This window comes from Azolla caroliniana, unplaced genomic scaffold (assembly GCF_043228905.1).
Source record: "Azolla caroliniana isolate FFs.n. ecotype wild unplaced genomic scaffold, voAzoCaro1.0.p SCAF_3, whole genome shotgun sequence".
NCBI classification, from domain to species: domain Eukaryota; kingdom Viridiplantae; phylum Streptophyta; class Polypodiopsida; order Salviniales; family Salviniaceae; genus Azolla; species Azolla caroliniana.
The window spans coordinates 15166579-15194387 of NW_028230438.1; the positions used below are offsets into that span (position 1 = coordinate 15166579).

A 27809-nucleotide genomic window follows, 5' to 3' on the forward strand; every position below is an offset into this window, starting at 1 on the left:
CTATGAGGTAATGTCAAAGGGGATAGCTAGCCTCCTTTATATAGTGGAAATCCTTGGGTTCTAAATTGCCATGTATTATATCCTTAGTGGGTTACCTCAAGTGCTAGGATAGTTGGTTTCACAATTATTCTATGTGCTTATTGAGGTTATACGCATGACATTCTCTTGTTTAAAAAAAAACATAGCACTATTTCAATGACAAATAGATATCAAGGAAGTTAGACTTAGGAATGTGTTCATTCGTGCAAGTGATGTCACCCACTATATAATCCAACCATTTAGTTTTGATTATTCAATTTTGAGCTCAAAATTTGAGAAACTAATCGAGGCTTAAAAACATAAATTCTTCAGAGTTATAAGATCTTTTATGGTTTCTGTTATCATAACCAAAATGTTATTTTAGATAACTAACATGAAAACCATAATGAACATAAACATATGTTATCATGTGGATTGAGACAACATGCAAATGAACAAATACGTTTTAGGAGTAAAACATGTCCAAAGCTAATTTTGCACAAATGGTTTTAGGAGTTTTGACTCATAAGTATATATTTTTGACTAAGGGGAAAGACAAACCGCAATGAACAACAACATCATCTAGAAGATTGAGACAACATGCAATATGTTTTAGGACAACACCAGGTCCATAATAGTGCAAGGCTAAATTTGCACACATGCTTGTAGATAAACTTTGGAGTTTTGACACATAAGTATATATTTTTGACTAAGCTAAGAGACATGAGGATGTGAGAAATGCGTGAGATATGCAACATTTCTTTCGTATCCTTGAGATCTAATTCATGTTTATGAAAATCAACATTGATAAAGGGCTCATGTTTGAATGCCTTACATCAATATGAAAATGACTATATGTGGTCAATGTATAGTCGTAACTTGTAGGCTTCTTCCAAAGAATAATGGTTGGCAATTTGTAATAAAAATTATATAAAATATGGTTTTAAGGGCGTTTTTCCACCAATCACTCTCGATTAGAGGACAAGAGACATATGAAACCCCATGGGTGTTCCATACCATTGAATATAGCCTTACATTATACCTCAGGGATATGAAATACAACAGAACTTTGCCACACTAGCACTGTCTCAAGGACATCTCAAAGATGTTTTAGGGATAAGTAGTCCCTTTTACTTAACCAAACTCCTTATGCTCCCAAAGTGCCAATGTTTTCCAAATCCTTTAAAGGATGACTCAAGACCTAGGATGATCAATTTCCCCATTAGCATACCCTTAGATCCTTTAAAATGGGCTATTAAGGTTACGTCCCAAATGTTTAAGCTCAATGTAGTATCAAAAAGTGTACTTGTAACTTTTTTTTGCTAGTATTGCGTTAAGAGAAGTCACGATCTATTGGAGGCGGTCAAGAGTGGTACCTTTTGAGAGAGGTTCCAAAACAAATAAGGAAAGTTCGAGTCTCTCTCTCTCTCTCTCTCTCTCTCTCTCAATATACATGTATCACACTCTTATTTATGAGCACTAGATTTTAAGTGGACCATGGTAATGCCTTTAGTCTTGACTCTTAACTCCTCATATGGTAGAGGAAAATGTCACCTAATAAATTTTTAGGAGCAAATCATTATTGTGTGTGATTTGGAACTAAAGGTATGAAGAGTTTTTATACATATTATAATGAACATAACATCAAACCTAAAAGTTGGGATTTAAATGCATGATCTTAATTATGTAAAGCACAATCTTGAATATCACACAATTGTCTACAAATTGTGGTATTTCAAATTGGGTCTTTATGAGTTGTCAAGCAATAATATGTGTTGACGTCTAAGTGTCTTACATGATGGAGGTTTTCACATATAATGCATGCACGTTCTCTTTCCCACTTTTTTTTCCTGTCTAAGTGTCTTACATGATGGATGTTTTCACATATAATGCATGGAGGTTTTCATGTCTAACTCATACAATGGGTGCAAAGTGTGTTTCGTATTAACTCATACAATGGGGCAAGCTAAGTAGATGATTGGATAGCCTTTGCAAATTGTCAGGGCTTAATCCACGTCGTCCAATATGATGCTAGTGGTGAGCAAACCATTTGAATTGGTGTGGGGTGTAATTGTGAAGGGCGTACAAGGAGCTGTATATTCTATGTATGAGAACAAATGACCTCTCTTTCCCTCCCTCTTTGTTATGAGAGCATTCATGGGAAAACAAACCACTCATATTTTGCCTCCTCTAGATATGTATTGATTTGTTGTACACGTAATGTTCTTCACGGTACTTGTACTCATGGTTCCTACAACGTAGTACTTTGATCAATGTAGGTAGAAATCATATTTATTCAAATTGTTTTTGATTTATTTTACAAATACTACGAATCTCTAAGAATCACATATTGGATGTAACTTCTTTGCCGCATCTGAAAATTGTCAACTAAATAGCTCATTTTTATTTTTTGTTGTTGTCGTGTTCGTAATAGGCCTGTCCTAACGGTAATCCATTAAGGACTTTAAAGCAGTTGATACGTCTATCTCAGCTATGGCCCAATCTCTATTGGACATTCATTTCATTTACTCACTTCACCCTTCTTCTTCTTCTTCTTCTCTTCGAATCAATTACCCCCCTCCATTGGGCATTCATTGTAGATTGTTTCCAAGGAATGGCGTCGTTCTCTTGAAGGCTCGCCTCATAACGTCGCAATGCAACATGAGCATCGGAGGAATCTGGAGTACTCTCACATCATGTTGGTTGTGTTACACTTTTCTAGCACCACAATCTACGTCCTTTATGTACATATGTATATAGTACATATATATATATATATGCACACATATAATCTCATGATTGATTTGGATAGAGCAAAAGCTACATACATACATACATACATACATACATACATGCATGCATATATATTAATATAATACATAGTAAAAGAACTCACGCCATACCCAACAAGAATCAGACAGACGAAGCCCGAGAGTTTGACGTTTGCACCCGAGACAAAACGCAAACGCAAACGCAAACGCAAACGCAAACGCAAACCCAGTTTCTACTTCCTTCGTATTATTATTTTTACCTTCTTCTTTCTTCGTCGTCGTCTGCGCTTATAGAACACCAATTTAACAGAGAATGAGACGAAATGATGATGATCCTTCCATTCCATTCCATTGAATCTCCTCCTCCTCGTCTTTCGCACAGATCCACAGAGCTCTCTCCTGTCCCTCATTCTGATCGCTTCTAATTCTTCTTCTTCTTCTCTTCATGGCAGCCAATGATTACAATTGCTCCGCTAATTCCCTTCCAACCACATAATTGTTGTTGCAGCGCCGCAAAATAGCTAGGCTATGTATTAGCCTCATCCACCCAATCTGTTCCTCCCTCCCTACACACCTGTCCATATCTGCCTACATGGTAAGTCCTCTTCTTATTTTCTTCCTGCAAATGTATATGTATCTAGACGAAGATTGATCTGCTTCCAAATTTGATGTCAACGAACTATGCCAATTCCATGGAATCCTTGTGCAAACAATTTACCACGATTCTTACGCATCTGGAAATCAAATTCGTTTCTTTGCTTTTACTTACTTATAAGACACCTATTCTGATCCCAAAAAGATTGATATAGTAAATGCAACTACCGATCGAATTCAATGGAAAACTTTTGTACACCTCAATTTAACAACTTTTTATTGTATTCACTCCACAATCCAAATATGGTACCTGATCAATTCTCTTTGCTAAGTATTCGAATATCATTTTTTTCATCTATCTGTCCTAACATGGTTGTAATGTATCTGTTCTGATCTAAAGAACCCTAGGTTGATCAGATTGTGTGAGAATGGAAGAACAGAAAATGTAAAACGTGCATAAATGTTTCATTGTTGCTTATCTTTCCACAATTGGTTTGTTGTGGATCCGTTTTTTTTCTTGTAAATCATCGATCATTTATCTTTCGGACTATTTTTGTAATGATTTGTTCCAATCCAACGATCTCTCATCCAACTAGAGAGAGACAGTACGACACTTATCTGCTGCTGGCATAAGAACATGTTTTTAGGGAATGGATTTGTGGTCCAAAGATGGCAAAATGGATCGCTTTAACCATATGATGCTGTTTTCAATCTTGTTCCTTTATCAATTTGCAACATAGGTTCTGGATCAATGTTTCTTGTTTAATCGGATGTTTGTGTATAAAAGAAATGGTCATAAGATCGCCTAATTTGCCACAAGAGACTGTTATAGTGTTTCTCAGATCGACATAAAAGGATTTATGTGTTTTTGTTGGAAATTTATTGAAAGAATTTGTTGTTCACAGATTTCTTTTGCCAATGTTAATCAGACCAAGAGGAATGCACATTGTCAGGCAAGTCCCAATCTATAAAACAATGAAAAGCCTGTGCAAATATAATAACGTAGCTCATGAATCCAGAAGTTTGAATGTTATCATAATAATCGGTTCTCCAAAGATCCTCTGGCTACCCTGCATTTATCATTCTTTATGATCCATTCCTATCAAACTGCTAAGGGAGACCCGTATAGATCCAATGTGCCTCATCACTTCACAATCAAATTGGTCCTGGATCCATGTTTCTATGTAGGATCAATTTTCTGTCCAGGAATATAGTTCAAAAAAATCAATGCTTCAAATATCGTTCGGGTTAAATTTGATAGTCTTTAAGATCGTTTCTTTTATATGTATGGATTAGCTTCTTCTCCCTTATGACTTTACAATGTTATGATAGAGGAATCGCTGATCCCCTCCAGTGCCTGGTGGGACAAGCTAAATATTAAACTCGGTCTACAGAAATGACTTCTGAGGTTGATTCGGCTGTAAAAGTCCTTTCTCTGGTAATAATAGCATTGTTTTTATTCCCACATAAATGATTTGCTAGACACAATGGTTACCGATTACTTACTTTTCGCTTGCCAATTGAAAGCATAATCCTGATGTTAATGATCGCTGTCTGCAGATTCTTTCCTGTCTATTAGTTCATGTGTACGTGTACATGTGTGTGTGTGTGTATATATATACATATATAACAACAACTTCTGATGCTGACACAATCTAGTTTAAATCTGTGAATTGACAAACCCTTTCAAGGAAAAATAAAGGGGCAATTAATCTTTGCATGTATGTGTATATAGTATAATATCTGGTGCTGACATAATTTAATTAAAATCTGAAAATTAACAAGCCCTTTCAGTGAAAAACACAGGAGAAAATCTAACACGAATATTGAAATTGTTTAACAGGCCTCTGCCAACAATATATCTGTCGGATCCCAGATATGGGTGGAAGACAGTGCCCTTGCATGGTTGGATGCCACAGTTCTGGAAATCAACGGTCATGAAGTCAAGGCACAGACAAAGTCTGGAAAAATGGTGAGTAACTCTAAGTATCGTTATTAACAGAAGCGTATATGTTTTGTGTTTAATAGTGTCTTAAAATTTGGCTTTTTAGGTTATTACCAAGCTGGGTAACGTTCATCCAAAGGATCCAGATGCACAACCTGGAGGTGTCGATGACATGACTAAGCTGGGATATTTGCATGAGCCAGGTGTCTTACACAACTTAGCAAGTCGATACGAGCTCAATGATATATATGTGAGCTACTATTCAAAACTCTTGAATTTAAGCATTTTCAATTTCTTGAAAAGCCTCACTCTACTTTCCGAAGTAATATGATGCCATTTAACTTCTATGTGCCAAAATAGGCGCAAGGAGGATTTGAAGCGAGGCTAGAACAAAAATAATGTATCAACGAGGGCATTAGAACATTTGGTAACATTACCTGTATTGAGACAAGATCTCATGAGATAAAAAAATTAAGTTGAATTCTACCTGATAGGCTCTTGATAAGAGTTTGATAATTAGCATGTCAATTAACAAAAGTGAAGAACTAAGGTGTATTTAAGCAGTTTGCCGCATCATTAAACAACACTTGCTGAAAATTAATAAAAAAGGACCAGAGGAGTATAAATACACATTCTGCAAATTAATTAGTGAGACGGAGTCCCACCAGAATATCCTTCATTGGAATATCTGGAGTGTCTTGATGACACTTCGATTCCAAGTACCTCACCGATACACTGGAAATCCTATAGGTGTAATGGAATCTTACACAACATTGATCTCCTTACGGTCTGTGAGACTGGAATCTCGACCACATTAGAAACTTGATAGAATCTTATAGAGTCTGATATTGGATTTGCATATAATTAAAGTAAGCAGACTTTATTAACATGATATGCCAAGCATTTAATAGAGTTCTAGAGATTCCACAAAAGAAATTAAGCTTGATGTTTTAACCTGAATTAGGTCACAATACAATTCATATATTGAGGGGAATTATAGTCTGAATGAATATGGTGCATTAAATTTCCCTAGACTACCACTTGAAAGAGATCGAAGGGGCAATAAAGCAATAATACAGGGTAGAGATGAAGAGACACCACTCGGAATCTTGGGATATTTAGCTCTTTCATATGCTTTGCCTTCATGCCATATGATGGACATCTCAATATCCTTTTCGTTACAGTTTCTTCTTTTTCCCGTTGCTCAATAATTTGTGCTTATGGGAGGCTTCCTGTACTCTACTTTCTCGTCTTTCCCTTGAAAACAATGTCCACATATGCAATTCCAAGAATCATGAACTAAACAGTGGTGGTTTTATACAATTGTAACACCCACTCTTTGCCTTGGGTGGATACTTGGAAATCAAGCCTATAGTGCACAAAACTGGAGGGATGCGGAGAGGCGTGTAGTCTTTATGATTTCTCACACGATAACGAGCACAGTTTCAGTGCTACATAATATAACCTGGTCTAAGATGAGGGCAGCCCGAATAGTTATGGAGGCGTTATTACACATAGAGACTTATATGTAACAGATTTGGGAGCTCCCAAAGCAAAGGTACTCAAGGTTGGCACGTATCTCATAGAAACAGCTGGCAGTACAGGAAGAGAATGTTGAAATGCAAGAACAGTGTGCCATTAACATTCCAATATAGCTTGGATTGTCTGCACTTGGAGACTTGGAGACAAACAAAGTGGAAAAAGAATAGAGTAATCAGCCCCAAAAGGCTGACATCATAAAATTGATTATGAAAGAAATGTGGATCAGCCCCAAACGGCCTCTTGGTAGGAAGATGGCCCACTATAAGGTCCTTATTTTGCACTTGTGGAAGGATGGATTTATCATCGTACGGACTTATATGCATACACATGTTTCTCACGCATTCTGTAGTGCGATAGGGAGTTCATGATCGCTTAAGATTCAATCAGGTATATTTAAGAAAATTAGAGCTTCTATTTTCTCAGTCTGTGATAACTTTAAGCTGCCTATATTTGTAATCATGATTTGTCTCTTAGAGACTGTAGTAGGGGTGAATATATTAGTTTGTCCTTTTGATCCAAGGTAATGGAATATGAAGACCAAGGATGTTTGGGACTGTTCTCGCTAGAAATCAAGAGGCATAGATAGAATTTGTTAAGCACAACAATACAGCCAAAAAAACTCATCAACAAAGACCCATCACAACCTTCTTTAGCTCCAACACCACTCTTATGCTATAGATTAACCAAGTGCTACACAGGTATCATCTTGACCACAAGATTCCAAGGGTTGTTGTAATAAATTGGGCAACTGCAATTTGCAGTGGACATAGGCCACACACATCTGGACCATCGCCCTGTCGCACTTGTTGCTGATAAATCAAGGATAGAAGTTTAATCCATCTAAATTGATTATGTTAAATGCTTAACTAAGAAGGAAATTGATACCGTATGCAATTTTACTAATTTAGCTATATTTGTTTTGGTCTGTTCTCAAAGACAAGACACCGTTTTAAGATGTAATCTCTTGTTTGGTTGTATAGGCCATTTTGATTTCTTAAAATAGGTTAATATAGCTTTTTCTTTTTTTCTATCATATGGATATTAATCATAGCTAATTTGGCAGACATATACAGGAAATATCTTGATTGCTGTGAATCCATTCACAAAGCTTCCCCATTTATATGACGTGCATATGATGGAACAATACAGGGGTGCTACATTTGGTGAATTAAGTCCACATGTGTTCGCAATAGCAGACACTGCTTACAGGCAAGTGGATTGACTGCAATGCTGACTTAAATAAAGCAGTGAGTATGTAAGCATTTGATTGTGTTTTTTTATTTAGGGCGATGATTGATGAAGGGAAAAGCCAATCAATTCTCGTAAGTGGAGAAAGTGGAGCTGGAAAGACTGAAACGACCAAACTTTTGATGCAGTATATTGCTTTCATGGGTGGAAGAGCTATGACAGATGGAAAAACTGTTGAACAGCAAGTTCTTGAGGTACCTTCTGTTCCTGTACTTTATATTTCCTCTTTTTTTTGAAATGGGCTTATGATGATTTAGGTGAATTTACTCTATGCAGTCGAATCCCCTTCTTGAAGCGTTTGGTAATGCAAAAACAGTTCGCAACGACAATTCAAGGTAAGCAGTATGTTGTTAGATTTCCTTTTGGTTGTCTATCGGGTTTGATCCTATTGCTAAGTTGCTCTTACCGTTGAAATATAAATGATTGTTTCTATTTTTTAACTGCATGCGGTATTTCTAAGAAATTTCCTTCCTAAGTTACAAGAATGTTTTGTTCTACTTAATATAATGAGAAAACAATCTGTTCTCCTAGTTTAATAGGTAGCAGAAATCATGTCTTTCAGTAGTCGGTGGATGCTTCTGCTGACTCATCACGGGCAGCAGAGCAAATAATATAGGCTGCTTCACATCCTAGGTGCATTCTTGCTTTTTATTTGGTTGCCATATCTGAAATATTGATTGGCATTGTACCCTCACAGGTGGTTCATTATGCATGAATCCTCTGCGCGTTGGCTCAGATACGATAACCACAGTACCTGTATATACTGCTTATGTGCAACATCAGAATTAGGTTAGCCAGCAATCATGTTGGTTTTTTGGCACAGTTAATGTACAGCTCTGTTTTGGGAAAAAATGTAGACTATAGCCAAAATGTAAGTTTTTGGACAGTTGAAACTAACAAAAGATAAGGAGGATGGGGTAGTTTAGATAAGGATTGGTTGTTTATCTATTCAAGGAATAGTTATTCCCTAGAAAGATGGATGCATCATCGCAATGGGGCCATCCTAGGGCATGTCAAGTGAAGATCTTGTGGTGTTTTAAGGTGGTGGAACATCCACCTTCTATGAAGGTAGAAACTTAGCCTCAAAAATAAAATGTCTGCCTTTCTAAGTAAGAACCAACAAGAAAGTACTGCATATGATTGCTTTGTAATGAGTGTTCACCAAATGATGCAATGCAGGTCAAAGTGGAAAAGAATGTTATTTTTAGTTCCTTATTCAATGCAGGTCAAAGATGTAATATTTGGTTCTTCTGTACACCATTTTAGTCTTTTGAAAAGCGTTGACATATATTTCTACTGGGTACCGTTTCTCCAAGAACAATTGTCTGATTGCACAACAGAACTTGTCTCCATCTATCCAGTGAGGTGGAATTTATCTGACACGGTATTTATGCTGATACCTTTATGATATTCCGTGAGCACTTGGATATGTTTCCTTGTGATGACTCAGATGATGAGCAATTAAACCATGTTAAGTACCCTTACAGAACAACAAAAAAACCATGTTTGTGAGGTCTATACAATGTAGATAGCCTGAAGTACGTATAATTACTTTTTTCTATGAGGGGTGTGCTATGAACATCATAGAACTAGGTGGAATGGTAAGAAAAACAGAGATGATGATGAACAACACTAAATCTGGACCTTCTGAAGGCATCCTACACGCAGAAATCAAGATGAGATAGGGATTGTGGTGAAATAAGGGGAAGGAGAGAGGTGCTAAATGTGGAAGCACATTTTAATAGAAGGGTCAAGGGTCAAATGAAAAGAGGATTGCCTGGAGGATCTGTTTTTTTATCATTGGTGGTTCTCTTGTTATTTCGAACGTCATTCAATTCTCTATTTGGAGTTTATCATTTCCATATCTCATCTTCACCAAATAGAAAACATCAACATGTACATAAGTAATGAAAGCATAGTGAATTGTAGAGAATAGAAATTTTGCATGAGGGAAGATTTTAGTCTGGCATCATTATGTGGCATGTTGTGGAATTTCTTCAGCATATCTTTTACTCTGAGATACTTGAGCCAGAGGATCTTCGAGTCCTTTTCTTGCCTATACACTATTATATAGGGAGAATTTTTTCTTGGACATCTTACCTTAGAGATAGATCATTAATTTACTCTTTCCCCTAACAAGAGTAAAGGATATGTTGGCGTATTCGTTCGGAGAATACTATCTTGATGCACGGAGCTTAGAACATATGTTGAGTATGGCTATTGTATCTAGCTGTATATGTATGATCTCCTTGCACAAATCACAAAATGCATGGAAATTGATTCGGACCAACCATTTTCCTGCAGATATAATTTAACCACATCAGATTAGGATTCTGTGCTTTTATGACTCAACTGATGAGGGTAGAGGATAGCATACGTAGGTGCTTATGATTTTGGATTTGAAACTTTTTATTAAAGCTTTCTTCCTCTATTAATGTCTTTATGTAGATAAATTTTTTTGTGTCGGCCTTATCAATCCTAATCACTAAATGCAATTCCTTTGGGATATTTGTGCAGCCGGTTTGGAAAATTTGTGGAGCTTCAGTTTGATAGAAGTGGGAGGATATCAGGGGTTGCAATTCGCACCTATCTACTTGAAAGATCACGTGTTGTGCAGATTACTGATCCAGAAAGAAACTACCACTGCTTTTATCAGCTTTGTGCTTCGACTGAGGTTATTTTTTAGCCTTTTGAAAACATGGCGATTATTGTTTTCACTTCAAACTACTAATTAATGTACTATCTGGTCAGGATGCTGTAAAATACAATCTTGGGGATGTGAAATCTTTTCACTACCTGAATCAAAGCAAATGTTATGAATTGAATCACACTAGTAATAGCTATGAATATGCAAAGACTAGAAGAGCCATGGATATTGTTGGCATAAGCTTGGAGGAACAGGTATATCTGTTGTTAATTCTGTACATACAAATATTCCATTTTCATCTTTTATAATGGAAAGGAGTTTGAATCATAAAAGTTGTATAGTGGGAGAATCAAGACATAGGTCAGGAATAATAACTATTAACTTGTGAACTCATGACTGCCAGGAGTGACTATCATGCACAAGTCTATTAAATTGATGTTGATGCCTTTTGTGCAGAATTGTTGTAGATTGACAAACAGTAAAGAGAGGAAATTTTATGTTTTTATTTTAAAGACGTTAAATAACTTATAGCAGTTATGATGCAGGAAGCAATATTTCGTGTGGTGGCTGCAATACTCCATTTAGGTAATATTCAATTTGTACAAGGCAAAGAACATGATTCGTCTATGTTGAAGGATAAACAATCTCAATTCCATTTGCAGATTGCTTCTGATCTACTCATGTATGCTCATTATTGACCCTATATATAGTTTAATTAACTCTTGAAAGAAATATTGCTGAGTTTATACTTTCTGGTTGTGTTGTAGGTGTGGTTCGAAGGGTTTGATGGATTCTCTTTCAACAAGGACCATTGTTACACGAGATGAAAATATTACAAAGTCCCTGGATCCAATTTCTGCATCGCTGAACCGTGACACGTTTGCAAAGACAATATACTCACGGCTATTTGATTGGTAATTGCAAGTTCATTTTTTCTCACATCTCAATTATGATTTAGTAATTCGCTAACCATACCTTATATTCACAGGCTTGTTGATAAAGTCAATAAATCTATTGGTCAGGATCCTGATCCGAAGACAGTTATTGGTGTACTTGATATTTATGGGTTTGAAAGCTTCAAGACTAACAGGTACTGCCTCAAAAAATACGTACTAGCATGTCGTCAAAGAGTTATCCCTATACTCACTGTACTTGGGTTTATGCTCATTGATAGTGTAGGAATTTATTCCAATATTGATTTATACGAACAGTCAAGTCTGATTATGTCTATAGCTGACATTTGATGTTTTGTTTGAGTGACATAATAGTTTCGAGCAGTTTTGTATTAATTTGACAAATGAAAAACTTCAGCAGCATTTCAATCAGGTGTGTTGTGGTTGATAGTAACTCATGTCATGAGAATTGACCTCGCGAACTAATTTGACTTGATTTGTATTTTACTCTCTAAACAGCATGTTTTCAAGACGGAGCAGGAAGAATATGCAAAAGAAGAAATTGATTGGAGCTATATTGAATTTGTAGATAACCAAGATGTATTGGACATGATTGAGAAGGTATCGAGCATATAGAAGAATTCAAAATATTGTTATGCATGGTGTGCTTACCTCCTGTGTTTTTTCTGAGATTTGAGGTTAAATTATTTGAATGTAACATGGTATTCTGTATTAAGTGCTGTTTTGTTTCTGTGCTCCACAGAAACCACTGGGAATAATTGCACTTCTGGATGAAGCATGGTATGCTCTTCGAATGCTAGTTTAATGCTTGTGCAGTTCACGGTCATGAATTTCATACTCAATGGTTCTAACTTCTAGGAAGATAATGAGAATTATGTCTTGCATTTTTCTTCAATTTGACTACCTATACCTTCAAAACCAAAGGTTCCACTGGTAAAGTTTCGTCAAACACAATTATATTACTATACACACACACAGACACACACACACCGAGATTTTTCCTGTAATTTGAAACTTAACGAAAATTTTGTGAAAGAAAAATACATCTCTATGAGAACAAATGACCTTGGCAATATCGGCAAAGATTTTAAGTATACAACCAAGAGCCATTAATCTCTATCCTAAAAAGCTAACAAAGGGCTACTTCAAGTACTGCCAAGATTAAATTTTTTTATGTAGCATCAGATGCAAATGACAGAAAAGGCGATGTATGAAGACAAATGACTAATGAATAAATCAATCAAATGAAATCATATATAGAAAAAACTTTGAAAAGGGAAATACAACACAATGAAAATGGAGAACCACATGCCCTTTTGAAAGATATATTGATGTCTTTAAGAAGCCAAAATTGCCTACGAGACTGAACGAGAGAGTACTACTTAAAATGTTGTCTCATCTTTGAGAGCAACAAACCATAATAAATATTATAGAACTGCCAGAACCAAAGATCTCGTTAGGTATGCACTTAAACATTCTAAGCTTAGCTGGACTGAAACGTTTGTCTTAGGAAGATCTTGGACGTGTGCTGATCCAAGATAAAGAGGTCTTGAAGTGATGGAAGCACCTTCGGTATCGGATGATAATGGCCTTTATTGTATTGGTATTGCCTGATCTCCTGTAACCCCATCAAATGTTGTGGTTGGGGCCGTTCTGCATCCCACCGGGGCGCATTTGTGGCTTCCATTTGCTTCCTTCCCAGAAATTTCAAGCACTTTTTAACTCTCTTTTCAAAGTTATTTTCATCTTTCCCTTGCAATACTTTTTTGCTATTGGTCTCTTGCTTGTATTTAGCCTTGGATGGAATTTACTCCCAGTTAGGGTTGCATTCCCAAACAGCCTGACTCATTGACGATGCTGGGTTGGGGGACGGTTAACATTGTTGTGGTCTAAAAACTTCATCGGACCATTCAATTGATGGGAGCGATGGGCGGTTCTTAGTAGGAATTCCTCATTGAAGGTCAATAATTGCAATGATCTTAGAGCACATTTGATATGCAATAAAATTCCATATATGGTAAAATGATTCATAAATGTTCTAATCTCAATCTCTAATTAATTGACTTGAAGAGGTTCTGAGCTTCCCTATCACATGACAAACCACATGAGATAGATGTGAATCCATGTAAGAGGCCTAATGAGAAATTAATCATGCGTCATGTGTAAGAGGGCATTATATTGGGTTGCATTTCCACCAAGAGCCATCATGGGGCTGATCATGTTCTTGCATTATCCAATTTAATGATATCTGTTTGGATCACTCTATCCTTTTCACTTTGGTGATGAGTGTGGAGAGTTCATGGTATATTGGAATGGTGATAGTGCGTTTATATTTATGCCATGTGATTGGAGCCATTCTTGTATTTCAGTATACCAACAATGATTATCTCCGTGTTCTACCCGCTATTTCGATGATGTAATTGCCAATCTTATGAAATCACAACATTGTTCTGGGAATTGCATACATACACATTGTCTTTCAAGGGCATCAAAGACTGCATATCCACGAGAAAGTTGAGCATAGGAAGCCTTCATAGGGGGAACTGAGCCCCCCTGAATGCTGCCTCTAGGTATGCATACCACCTTTTTCCTTTTCGATAAGAATTCTGGTTTTGATGCTATTACCTATTCTTGAGTGGTGTTTTTGAAGATTTGGAGAACTGGATAGGTAGTCCTCATGCAACAGAAATAGAAAGAAATGTATAATAATGTCTTTTAAAAGGCCAAAATGACCCACGGGATCAAACAATAGGTTATCTCTTAAAATGCTGTCTTGTCTTTGACAACAACTAAAAGTAAGTGAATACTAAATAAATATAAAAGTGACGAAAACATCCCACTATCTATACATATAAAGAATCTAACTCACATAGAGTTGAGTATGTGGAAGCATAGTGCGTGTGTGAGAGTTGGGTGTGTGAGCAAGAGAAGGAATCTGAGAAAATAACCAGAAAATAAGAAAATACATAGTAGGGGGATGATAGAACATGCACTAAAGAAAAGACTATATTAATTAACTAAAGATCATCAACTTAACACAATGGGCCAAGGGGGTTTTATATACAAGTCCTCAAGGAACTGCCACATTAAATGTGGTTGGTGGAATCTAATTAAGATATCCACTCGAGTATGATTTTTTCATAAGAATATCTGGTGTTCTTTGACTACATTCACACTTGACAACTACATGGGTACATTAAAGTGTGCTCATACACTTTTTTTCACACTTTGTGCTTTTTCTTCAGAAGCTTGATTCTCAACAATTCTCATGTGTGATAAATTGTGCTTTTTGTCGTCAAACGACTTCAGCATAGGTCCACCCAGAATGGAGAGGTCTTCGAAGCGAGGAAGCACCAGCATGGTGGGAGATAATGGCCTTTATCTGTCAATGACAAGGATGATAAGATCATGGTTCATGATGACAGGGACTAGCATGACAAATTGCTATTTCCCAATCTATTGTAACCCCTTTGTAATGTTCTAGTGGGGAACCCATTTATGTAGTCCTTGATTGACCTGTAGCATGAGTATGAAAGTTGTGATTTTTCTTGTTGATGAGCTTGTGTCGCTCTATTCTTCTCATTATGTCTCTCAAGTTCTAGCAAGAAAATTCTTGGGCACTGTTGGTTATATATTCCATTAACCCTCTTTGAGGCAATGGTATCTCCTCTTATTTCATTAAAAACAACACGTGAGAAACTTAGTGTTGTTCAAATTCCACTTCACGATGACCATGACCCTCGTGTTAGGGATCAATAGATACTCTGCTTTTTGTTGAAATTTTTCCTAAGCATTTCAGCTATGAAGTTTGGTATTTGGAACCAGATTGGCTAGTGTACGGATGTTGGACAGCCAAGGATGTGTATAATGAACCAAAAGTTATATAGAGTAAGCTTGGGAGTAGTTTCTGATAAGGGACAATATGTAAGATAACTCAAGTTCCTTTTTTGACATGTCAATAATCCTTCTTTAATATCCCTTGATAGTTTCGTTCCCTAACTGTGGATCCGCGTTCATGCTAGCGATAAATGGATTCTCTGCATTTGAATGAAATGTATACAACCTGCTTGCTATCCAATCTGAAATTTGGAACCAGTTTGAGTAATGCAATGGTGTTGAACATTCAGGAATGTGTAGAATGACCAAAGATATATGTGTAGAATGTGTAGAATGGTAGATTCTGACAAGTGATAGTCCCATCTAAGGTAAATCAAGATGTTATTTGGATATAGCCATCAATTTTCAGTCATCCTTGTTTCCAGGTTTAGTTCATAAAACTTCTGTAATTTTTTCTCTCAATCTCAGATGTGACGGCTCTTCACCTATAATGGGGTTTGTAGCAGCTGTTTTTTTAACATTTGGATTAGTGCAGCATCTTTCTTAATTTATTTAGTTTGCACCTGATTCTGGAAAAAAATGTTGAAGGCTCAAATAAGTTTGCCGCAAGGTAATATTCTTTTTGCTGCAAGGTTTTAATTCAACCTGTGGAATTGGCTTTTGCAGCATGTTCCCTAAATCAACACATGAAACATTTGCTAGCAAGCTTTTTCAGACATTCAATAACCATAAAAGGTTCACAAAACCCAAGCTTTCGAGAACTGATTTCATCATTTCACATTATGCTGGTGACGTAAGCCATATAATTTATTACTCTTGATTTTCTTGCATTTTACATTATTTCTGAGACTGGTGCCTTCTATTCAGGTAACTTATGAGGCAAACTTGTTTCTTGAAAAAAACAAAGACTACGTTGTAGGAGAGCATCAAGCACTATTAGGTTCATCTGAATGCCCATTTGTTGCTGGCCTGTTCCCAGCATTGCCTGAAGAATCCTCGAAGTCTTCATACAAGTTCTCCTCAATTGGAACTCGTTTCAAGGTTTGAATCCTGAAATCTACATTGCATTGTCCCAACTGGAAATGAAAACTTGATTGGACTGTGAAAGCGCAAAAACTATGCATATATATAATTCAGATAGCGTTCTCAAGCTGATGGGACGAGTCTTTCGTGTTGTACTTTGATCAAAGCTTAGCTGCACAAGGAAGCTACCTTGTATATATGCAATTTAATTTTGCTTTATTTTACCAGAAATTCTATATGATTCACATGGATGTAAATTCTGGTGTCATAGGCCACTTAACAGAAGGGTTACAGAACAATTCTTTCTTTCGAGGTTTATTAGATAGGGTGTGATCTCAGTCCTTTACTCGTTGTTCTAGCAACACACCCTATTTTGACAATTTTATGCCATTTGACTGCAAATGAGGATGTAATAGTCTTGTCTCTCCCTTGTCAGGAAGAGCTACTGGCCAAGCCTTGGAAGATGATACATTTATGATTTTTTGGGCTGACTTCAATATGTGTATGGCTATCGACATACCCCCAAATCAGCGTTCATCAGTTGTATAGAACACAATCTGCTGACGTTGGGTTGGCAGGGGCAGGCTGTAATTCATGAAAATATTACGAGACACCCTTGGGCATGCAAACGTTGTCAAAGCAGATTTTTGATTGCATCTCAACATCCACTGCAGAAAAACATTTGTATTGGAAATCACATCCATGGCCTTTTTGTGTGCGTCTTAAGGTTGCCCAAAAGATTTCACTACCCATGTTTTTGATTTGATTGATTGGATCTCAACGTGATTTGCTGACTCTGGGATGGCAGAGGCAGGTGGTAACTCATGGAAATCTTACACCTTGGGTATCCCTTTGGCATAGAGTCTTGTCTAAACAGTCACTTCATTCAATCTCAACGTGCATTGCATACAAAATTATCCATTGGAATCACAGACATGGATTTTTCATAAGCATCTGAAGTCTTCTCAGAAGATTATGCTACCCGTGTTTTCATATTATTTCACATTCATGGCTTGGTCTAAGACGGGTTTACAGGATATTGGAAAATTGATTTATTGGAAAATGTACTTAACACATTCTGGTATGACTTGGATTTTATGCTATCATATCTGTACACATAATAAAATGGGATAAATGTGTGTTTAAACCGGTCCATATTTAGAGATGTGTGCAGATGACCACCTTCGGTTTCCATTGCACTATTCTTCTTGGAAGAAATGGGTATCAAAACACCCACATTCTGGCATCATGGTAGCATGCCATCAATTCTATCATCCATGCTGAGCTACTTGATTCTTTCTTGGAAAGCAGAACTTCAATTTTCCAGATCACATTCAACAAATGTTCACTTGCTAGCCAATTCTCATAAGGCTGAAATCTTGGCTATTTTAAATGTTATTTAATGGAGGGAAAAATACCAAGAAACCTCCAAAATTGAATAGGATGGTGAGGCTTGGTCTAATCTGTGTTCCTTATTTGGTTTGCCTGCATGGTTCACTTTAACTGTGCTTAATGGCCCATTCTGGAGGGCACAGTCATATCAGCTGTTTGAGAAGTTTCCCTCACTGGCAGTTGTGCGCTGAACCTACGAGGGTTGTACTAGCAAGGATGATTTGGCTTCTTGATAGGGGCCCTCTCTTTGGTTTCTTTGTTAGAAATGTGCTTTTTTGTGACTTAAAACATTAAGTAATATATTTTCCCATTAGAAAACATGATATTGTTAGATATTCAGTTTCAATGCTTGAAAGGGGTTACAATAAATTAGGCAATAGCAATGTTCTGTGCACATAGGCCATGCCGTCTGGACCATGTCTTCAAAACCCTTGACATCTAAAAATAACAGTCATATCACCTGAGACTGAAGGTGCTTCCCTTGCTTTAGAGACCTCTCCATCCTGGAAGGCTGAAGTTTCAGTCTATATAAGTTCAGAATCTTAAAGCTATTATATGTAGATTCTTTAGTATTCTATGTTTAGCTATATTTATTGTAATTTGTTATTCTCAAAGATGAGAGAATATTGTTTTGGCGTCTTATATGCCATTTTGGTCTCTTAAAAGACGTTATTATAGCTTTCTTTCTTCTTTGAATGTTTGTAAAGGATTCTAGGACCTTCTGGACAATAGGAATAATTCATGGCTTTACTTAAAGTTATTACCATCTGACTGCATAAAGTGTTATGTTGCAGCAACAATTGCAAGCACTTATGGAGACACTAAATTCCACACAGCCTCATTACATACGTTGTGTGAAACCAAATGCAGAAAATAAACCAGGTCGTTTTGACAATCATAATGTTCTGCAGCAACTTCGTTGTGGAGTACGTTCTGGCATTTCATATTTTGATTATTTAATGGTTTGTGTAGAATTTGAAGTGCTAATAACATAACATGGTTTCAGGGTGTTCTTGAAGCTATCCGAATTAGTTGTGCTGGATATCCAACAAGGAGGTCATTTGATGAATTCATTGATCGATTCGGTCTTCTTGCACCTGAAGTGCAGGATGAAAGGTAAAAGGATTTGATCAACAAATTGACTTTGCTAACAAGCATACTAATCATGTACTGGTTTTTCTGAAGTTTTGATGAAAAAGCTGCTACAGAGCAAATTTTGAAGAAGGGAAACTTGAGTAATTACCAGGTAAAGACCATTTTGATATTATGCATTCACTGAACACTTGTTCTAGATAAGAATGGTTCTTATATTAGCTTCTCTGGGCCAATGAACGTCCTGTACTGATTGATATCCTTTTACAAAATAGATAGGTAAAACAAAAGTCTTTCTTAGAGCTGGACAGTTGGCTGAACTAGATGCTAGACGGGCGGAAGTTCTTGGAAATGCTGCAAAACTGATCCAGCGTAGGGTCCGTACTTTCCTTGCACAAAGAGAACTTAGATCTTTACGTAAGGTTGCCATTTGTGTGCAAGCTCATTGGCGAGGTAAAACCCTGTCTTAACTTCACTTTTCAATATCTGGATTCTGCACTTTATTTATAATCCTATCATCCCAGGTAAACTTGCACGAAATCAGTATGGAAACTTAAAAAGGGAATCCGCAAGCATCAAAATTCAGAAACATATGTATGGTTGGAAAGCGCGAAAAGCTTTTAAGAAGTCACGAGCAGCCGCTATTGTTATTCAGGCATGCTTTCGGGGGATGAAAGGTAGGGAGGAATTCAGATTTAGGCGACAAACTAGGGCTGCTATTAATATCCAGGTAAGTGCTCTATGAGACGTGCTGTGGTGAATGTACTGGGACTCTTAATGGCTTCTATATTTTTTATTGTTGGATAAATTATTTTATTTCTTTTGTTTAGACATGGTATCGGGGATTTAGAGCTCATTTAGATTATAAAAAGCTACATAAGGCAGCTCTGACAACACAGTGCATGTGGCGTGGACAGATAGCCAGAAAGGAGCTTAAAATCTTGAAAAAGGTAATGAAATACTTCTCAAGAAGTCTGCCTAGGGTTTACATCAATGATGACTGCTCTAACAGATTCACAGCATAGTTATTGCTCTAACAGATCTTACTGTATAATCAGTCTATACTTCGAGTGGTTATTGCATGATCAGGATATTCTGAAGCTTATCATATGATCAGTCGTTAAAAAGTTTATGCACTATGATGTTTATCAGTTATTAGAAATTTAATTTAAATAATGAGATAACTTCAAAGACTCTCCCCAAATTTATTATTTATTCTTTTGTGGTGCAGGCTGCTAAAGAGACTGGTGCCCTGCAAGAAGCAAAGACAAAGCTTGAGAAACGCTGTGAAGAGCTCACTTGGCGTCTCCAGTTGGAAAAACGGTTGCGGGTAAGAGACAGCTAACTAGATTTAATTCTATGATGGTTTGTCTGGCTAAAGCTATTAATGTTTGGGAAAATAATTCTCTCTAATATAAACAAATATTTATCATCAACTGAGAGGCTGTAAAATGGAAAAGCCCCATCATGGTTTAGTAGGAGAGAATTTTGTGCAAGAACATTTTGACTTGGAAACCATTTTGTATATGCACATGAAACTTGGTTCTGTAGGTTTCAGGAGGAGATTTACTTCCTTTGATATGGGGAGCTCTTGTTGCGGGTGGGAAGAGCTCATGGAAAGAGGATATGCTTCTGTGAAACCTTTCGCACATTACCTCAACATTGAACCATATAATTTTTGCGATCTGTTGAGGAATCAATGTCCATGAAGTATGGAATTTACGTCCTTAAGAGGACTATCAAACAAGGTGACTAGCGCACATGGTGTAAAACAAGGATGCCCCTTATTTCCGACACTTTTTGGACTGTCTATCAAGGATTTCATGTTACATAGATCTGGTGGATCAGGTGCTAGTCTTGCCGGAGCACTCATTTTATGAATGAAAAATGCTACAGTGACAAACATAGTGTTCTTCAGATTCCACTCCCTGATGACACAATAGGGAAATTCTTTCTTCTAGGGGTGTTCGTGCATATCTGCCGACCTCAATCTCTAACTGATATGAGGAAGTTTGCAGCACATAGAATATTCAATAGACATATATCCATATAAAAATAGCCTGATGATAAATCCATCCTCCGATGTGTGTAAAAAGTGTCTCTTATAGTGGGACATCTTCCTACCAATTGATATTTTGAGGTTGATCCATGTTATCTTGTTTTCCAAGTTAATAAATATCCGTTCAGATCAGTCTATTCTTTTCCACTTTGCTTATGTTTAGATGGGGATAATCCAAGCTATATTGGAATGGGGGCAGTGGATTTACGCTTATGGCATGAGATTTACTGTGCAAATCGGAGTATTTTTTGGGTGACCATGCCCTATTCGTTTGTTCATTCAACATGTTTCTAGATAGATGCGGATATGCTCGTTCCCCATGCTATCTGAGTGGATACACTTCACCCTTCCACTGCCTATGCAGGGACTGGACCAATGTGATCTCACATTGACATTGGCGGTCCGGCTTATGGAGAAGAGATCAATTGTGGTGTGGCCTTCTCCAACCAAGAGTTACACCAAAATTCAAATATTGCACATGAATTCATCAACCACACCACACTAGATAAAGGACCCAGACACAGCACCTTACTGCAAAACTCGAAAATCTTTTTCTTGTTCCCCCCACTCAACATCTATTTCTGCCTCTGTGGTTGCACTACTCAACCACACCACACTAGATAAAGGAACCAGACACTCAGCACCTTACTGCGAAACTCGAAAATCTTTTTCTTGTTCCCCCTACTGAACGTCTATTTCTGCCTCTCTGGTTGCACTACTCATGCTGAATCTTGATGTTATTATTTGAAGTTATCATCCTATAGGAGACAAGTTTAATTTTTTAGTCATAGTAGAAGTTAGTGAGTTCTATTTTAATCATTTCATTCTCTGCCTGAAAGTCTAGAACTGCTTCTGAATAATGTTCTGTGCAAACAATCATCTCGTCAAATATATTTAAGTCAATCGTGTCATGTCCAGTGCTATTTATTAAGCTGCCACGGAACTATTAAGCTTATGTAATGTGACTAACTATTAGGCTTATGTGATGTAATATTTTCTCAAGTGAAAAACATCTAGATCCTCTCTTTGTTATTAAAACATCAAATGCCATAGTACATACCCCAACGTTTTTATATTTCAGAATATATTATTTAACCCTTCCTAAATGTGGACATGTACTCTAACATGATATTTCTTTCATGATATTTAGATGATTGACCTGGCTTTAGGCATTTTTGTAATCTGGTTTTGGTGATTCTTGCAGACAGATCTGGAGGAAGCAAAGTCTCAGGAAATATCTAAGTTAGAGGCTGCAATAACTGAGTTACAGGCTCTGAACACAAATGCACTTTCTGAAAAAGAGAGAATTATCAGCAGACAAGTTCCAACAATTAAAGAAACAGAAGTGACAAAAATGATTGAAGTTAGCAGTTCAAAAGTGGAGAAACTCCAAGCTGAAAATGAACGTTTGATGGTAATTCCTTATTTTAGAAATCCTGTTGTGCTTCCAATGTGGAATTCTCATTATCTTTCTGTTTTCCATAGGTTTTGTCATAATAAATTTTGTAGTAAGCTCATCCGGTTGTGGCTCTAATTGTCTATGTAATGGTTGACAAATCAGAACTTGGTAATTTCTCTCGAGAAAAAAGCTTTGGATGCAGAGAAAAAATTCTTGGATGCACAGAAAGAATGGGAAGAGAAATCAAGGAAAATATCAGAATCAGATTCCAAGATAGACCAACTCCAGAAAGCTCTGCAAAGGTTGAATGTCACATACAGATGCTTTTTCGTACTTGAAATTTCAAAATTAAAAAAGATTTGCATTCATATATCTGGTTTTTAGGTTTGAAGAAAAGTCGTCGAACTTAGAATCAGAAAATCAAGTCCTTCGTCATCAGAGCCTAATGATATCTCCTGTGAGGAGTTTGAGTAACCGATTCAAGAGCACAATAATACAAGTTAGTTTATTCTCATTTTATACATTATATCATGCTTGCATAAAATTTCTCACAAATGATATTTATGTCTTCTCTGTCTCTAGTTACAAAAATCTTCGGAGAGTGGAATCTTTGTTAATGGGGCAACACAGATACCACCTGTATGTAGTATGGTGTATAAATGTTTAAATTTGTATTCACGTGCATGTGTATATGGTGGTCAGTTGATGATAGGTTGTGTAACCAGAGACATTTTTATTTTGAGGTCTGACTTGTGTATCTACCCAGGAATATATTATATTTTCATTTTATTTTCTTCTAGGGAATACCATCACCTCAACAAACTGAGAAGGAGCAATCTGAGACAGAACAAAAACATAAGAAGATGCTGATAGATAGACAGCAGGTAATAAAGGATATGATAGTAAACATGGATGGATAGAGCTAGCCGATACTTACAATAAATATTATGTTCTCTAGTAGATTGTTCATGTTTTCTGTTGTTTGTGCAGGAGAATGTTGATGCACTGCTAAAATGTGTGACACAAAATATTGGCTTCAGTCAAGACAAACCAGTTGCAGCTTGTATTATTTACAAATCTCTGGTGCAGTGGCATTCTTTTGAAGCAGAAAGGACTATTGTTTTTGACCGGATCATACAATCTATTGGCACAGTTATTGAGGTAAAATATTTAAAATATCAAACAAGAGGTTCTTTTCGATCTTGTGGTTCTTTTATACATGATGCCTTTTTTATTTTTCTATATATGTTTTTCTGGCTTTGTAGAATCAGGAGAACAATGACATTCTAGCATATTGGCTATCCAACGTATCAATGTTACTTTTTCTTCTTCAGCGTACTTTAAAAACTGGTGGTGCAGCCGTAACTCAACTGAGACACAAAACTTCTTCTGTTACTCTTTTTGGAAGGATGGCACAAGTAATAGTTGGATGGTATCTTGTTTTTTAGTTTATTAGAGATTATGTTTTTTAATTAACAATGAGCTTAACTGCAGGGATTTCTTACATCCCCTTCTTTTGGGAATGGAGGAATCATAGGCGGGTTAGACAAGTTATGGCAAGTTGATGCAAAATACCCAGCTTTGTTGTTTAAACAGCAGCTCACTGCATATGTTGAGAAGATCTATGGAATGATTCGTGACAATTTGAAAAAGGAAATAACCCACTTGCTTGTCCTCTGCATTCAGGTTTGTTAATAGGTTGTATTATTATGATATTATTAAATCTTGCAAAAATCTGTTTATGTTTTATCATAAAAAATCAGAAGATGTTTCAATTTATCTCACTTTTTTACCATACTTTTGTTTTTTAATTGGATGCACACCAAAGCTCAATGTGGCTTGATTTGTGTTGTGTTAAGCACATGTGTCTTTGACCGTGAGAGATTAGCTTATTTTATGAAGAGCAGAAAGCAGATGATAAGAATTTCGTGAAAATGGAAATTTCAAAATGGAGACATTTAGTCAACTTATCAGTATAAGTAACACATTAATATTGGGGCTTGTTTGGACCACATTTATTTTTCAGATGAAGCATTCAGTGAGCAGAAAAAGCTAGTAAAGATTTCAGCTTTCATGGTATTTTGGTTTGGATGGGGGATATCTACATGGAAACATGGGGAATCATTTGAAATCAACGGCAGTAATTTTCCTGCTGCTCTTTCACGTTGTATTTTTTTCCAAGAAAGGATATGACAATATTATTAGGAAACGCCCTAAAGCTGTGCATAAAATATGTACATATAGGTCATTTCCCCCATGTTAAGTTCTAACTATCGGCTTAAATAAATACTTTGGTGTAGAGTAAAATCACTCCACCTTGTCAAAAATCTGCCTAAAAAGTATTCCTTTGTCCCTTATCGCATGAAACTCCAATCATTGTAACTCTGCTTTGTGTGCTCTTGGATAATTTTCAGATGTTCGTGTCATCTTACTTGAAGGATTTTATTACAGGCACCCAGAATTTCAAGAGCAAGATCTGTTCATACCAGTAGTAATGCACAGCACATGTCTGGTAGCCATTGGAACAGCATCACTAAAAGCCTCAATAACTTGCTGATTACAATGCAGGCTAATAATGTATACTTTTAAAACATTTTCACTGTTTTTCTTTTAAAGGGTGTTGGAGACCTATCATTCCGATAATGTTCATTTGATTTTTTCCTCAGGTGCCAGCATTTCTTGTCAGGAACGTGATCACTCAGATATTCTCATGTATAAATGTTCAACTTTTTAACAGGTATTTGTTATGTGACTCTGGAAGTCTGTATAGTGTTTTTTCTGTACTGGTATCTGGATCTTCTGTTCTTATCTCGAATTTTTTTTTAATGTATATTGCAGTCTTTTATTGAGGAGGGAATGCTGTTCATTTAGCAATGGAGAGTATCTTAAGGCTGGTTTGGCTCAACTAGAAAACTGGCTCTATGATGCTACTGAGAAGGTAGCTTTTGGCTGAGTATATCTAGTTTCGTTTACATTTCCTGTCTGTTGAGAATGCTGACTGGAAAACTGAAACCTCGTTTTCCAGTATGCTGGTTCATCTTGGGAGGAACTGAAACATATCCGCCAGGCTGTAGGCTTTCTGGTAAGTGGATAAACTACTTAAATGTAACGTTTGATGAAGGTGAGTTCTAAACTACATAAATGTGCATTCTTTTCTATAACTTATTATCCTTCAATATTTGTGACAGGTCATACATCAAAAACCAAAGAAATCACTCATTGAGATAACACAAGACTTGTGTCCTGTAAGAGAGATTTGTTATAGTTCTAACCACAAAATACATTGAATTTTAATCTGTTGAATATTTTACTATGTTCTTTTGGTTATAGGTCTTGAGTATCCAGCAACTTTATCGAATCAGCACAATGTATTGGGATGACAAATATGGAACCCAGAGCCTCTCTCCTGAGGTGAGAATGTTTGTAATAATAGCCTACAAAGGCCCATTATGCATTCAAGGATATATATCCAACGACAGTAATGTTTGATGCATCATCCAGCTATACAACATTGAATTTGCCATTTAAACTAAAGCTCACACTGATTATTTCGTCTACTTTTTTAAGTGTTAAACCTAACATGTACTTTTCTTGCGAAAGATTATTGGCAACATGAGAGTCTTGATGACTGAAGACTCTAACCATTCAATGAGAACCTCATTCCTGCTTGATGATGACTTGAGGTGTGTTTAATGCATAGTATGCTACACAATTTATATAAAATTATTTCCCTTCTCCATGTATAGACATTCTGTATTAACTGTAGATGTTTATTGATTATTCTCGTCTATCGTTTTCCATTGTAGCATTCCATTTTCTGTTGATGATATATCGAATTCAATTGAGGATATCGACTTGGATGATGTTGAGCCTCCAACAGAATTGAAAGAAAATCCTGGTTTCTTATTTTTGAGCTCCCAAGGAACATGAACAAAAATAATGTGATTATCAAGATTGAGAGTGGGAAGTGTCCACGACTCCCTTCCCATGCGACATTTGTACAATATCAATTCATGTACATCTCTTTCTCTCCAACCATTTTTGCATTCTTTTTATTTCTTAATATCTATCTAGTGTCTCTTATATTTTTCCATTTTGTTTGCAGATTTATTTATCAGACAAAAGAAGACATCGGCTCAACACCATGTTATAATTTTTTATTTTTTTGCCAATTCAGGACACCATTTTGTCCTGAGGATGGGTTCTTCATTGTTTTATGATATAGCTCATTCGTTTGATTCTAACAGCTTGTATTTTTTCTCCCTAAGTAAAATAAACAGTAATTTTACTGAGAGCGAGTTGTGGCTAGTGTGGAACTGTACCAAAAACCATATATCCCACTTATCGTAGTAGTTTGCTGAGTGATGTGTAAACTAACTTGACAAATCAAATGGGATGGTAGTATGAAAGTAATTTATAGGGTTCTTTTTTTTTACACGATGTGGATTTGGTTCGTTTGATTCTAACAGCTTGTATTTTTTCTCCCTAAGTAAAATAAACAGTAATTTTACTGAGAGCAAGTTGTGGCTAGTGTGGAACTGTACCAACAACCATATATCCCACTTATCGTAATAGTTTGCTAAGTGATGTGTAAACTAACTTGACAAATCAAATGGGATGGTAGTATGAAAGTAATTTATAGGGTTCTTTTTTTTTACACGATGTGGATTTGGGGGTCATGAATATATCCATGATATACTTTCGAAATACATTTGAATCAAGCCTCTTGTTGGTAGAAGAAAGTAATTAAGTGAATGCAAAAGGCTTGACATCTACACATGAATATGAATGGTTGGAAAGTAGCTGCCGCATTGTTGTGAGAGCAAATAGATTATGTATTGGTTACAAATACTCATATTTATGTATTGGTTGAGTGATAATAAATGACCACGCCATCAATTGATGGTACGCAACCCATGTTACTAAAGCTAAAATCAGGATGACTTTATGGAAATGTAACGACACACTTTGGACACACCTTGGTCATCTAGAGGAGATTTAAAAGATATTTGATATACTTTTCCTAGTAGAAACACACCAAAGCCCAAATAGAGAACTCCTACGAGTTGGAAATTTCGTTGGGAATCCTTATTTAGACGAACTTCACGTCAACACACTACCAAAGGATCTAAAGGTGTTGGTTGCAATATTGTTTTAGAGAGAGTTACATAATAGGATAGAATTACAAAGAATAACCTCAGAAACCCGTTTTATGTGGATGAAAGTCCTCACTACCAAGGACTAGGCAGTATTTATTGTCATTTGTCACTTCCCCCTTGTGAAAGTTAGCGTGCGGAAGCATATGCCAAACCGGCTCTGCCAGATAGT

General features: G+C 36.5%; 1 protein-coding gene across 2 annotated transcripts; it reads left to right on the plus strand.

Annotated features, from left to right (window-relative positions):
• The first annotated feature begins 5226 nt into the window (after positions 1-5226).
• Positions 5227-26717, plus strand: LOC147866298 (myosin-9-like). 2 transcript variants are annotated; one of them, XM_087316670.1, is made up of 39 exons: positions 5227-5355; positions 5435-5578; positions 7934-8079; positions 8156-8312; positions 8395-8453; positions 10636-10792; positions 10870-11019; positions 11311-11447; positions 11533-11679; positions 11754-11855; positions 12034-12091; positions 12178-12279; positions 12422-12459; positions 16183-16309; positions 16384-16557; positions 18726-18857; positions 18938-19047; positions 19117-19177; positions 19299-19476; positions 19548-19753; positions 19854-19973; positions 20255-20353; positions 22287-22496; positions 22644-22783; positions 22866-22980; positions 23064-23120; positions 23282-23365; positions 23472-23642; positions 23747-23899; positions 23976-24167; positions 24933-25058; positions 25148-25218; positions 25320-25419; positions 25507-25563; positions 25670-25726; positions 25812-25892; positions 26082-26164; positions 26288-26496; positions 26587-26717. In XM_087316670.1, the coding sequence occupies exons 1-38, from the start codon at positions 5353-5355 to the stop codon at positions 26409-26411; spliced, it is 4428 nt and encodes a 1475-aa protein (XP_087172796.1). In that variant the 5' UTR covers positions 5227-5352; the 3' UTR covers positions 26412-26496; positions 26587-26717. The 2 variants fall into 2 exon arrangements, with proteins under 2 accessions (XP_087172796.1, XP_087172795.1); XM_087316669.1 differs by lacking the exons at positions 5227-5355; positions 5435-5578; positions 7934-8079; ... (1 more) ...; positions 8395-8453; positions 10636-10792 and having other exon boundaries at positions 10881-11019; positions 11300-11447.
• Positions 26718-27809: the final 1092 nt, after the last annotated feature.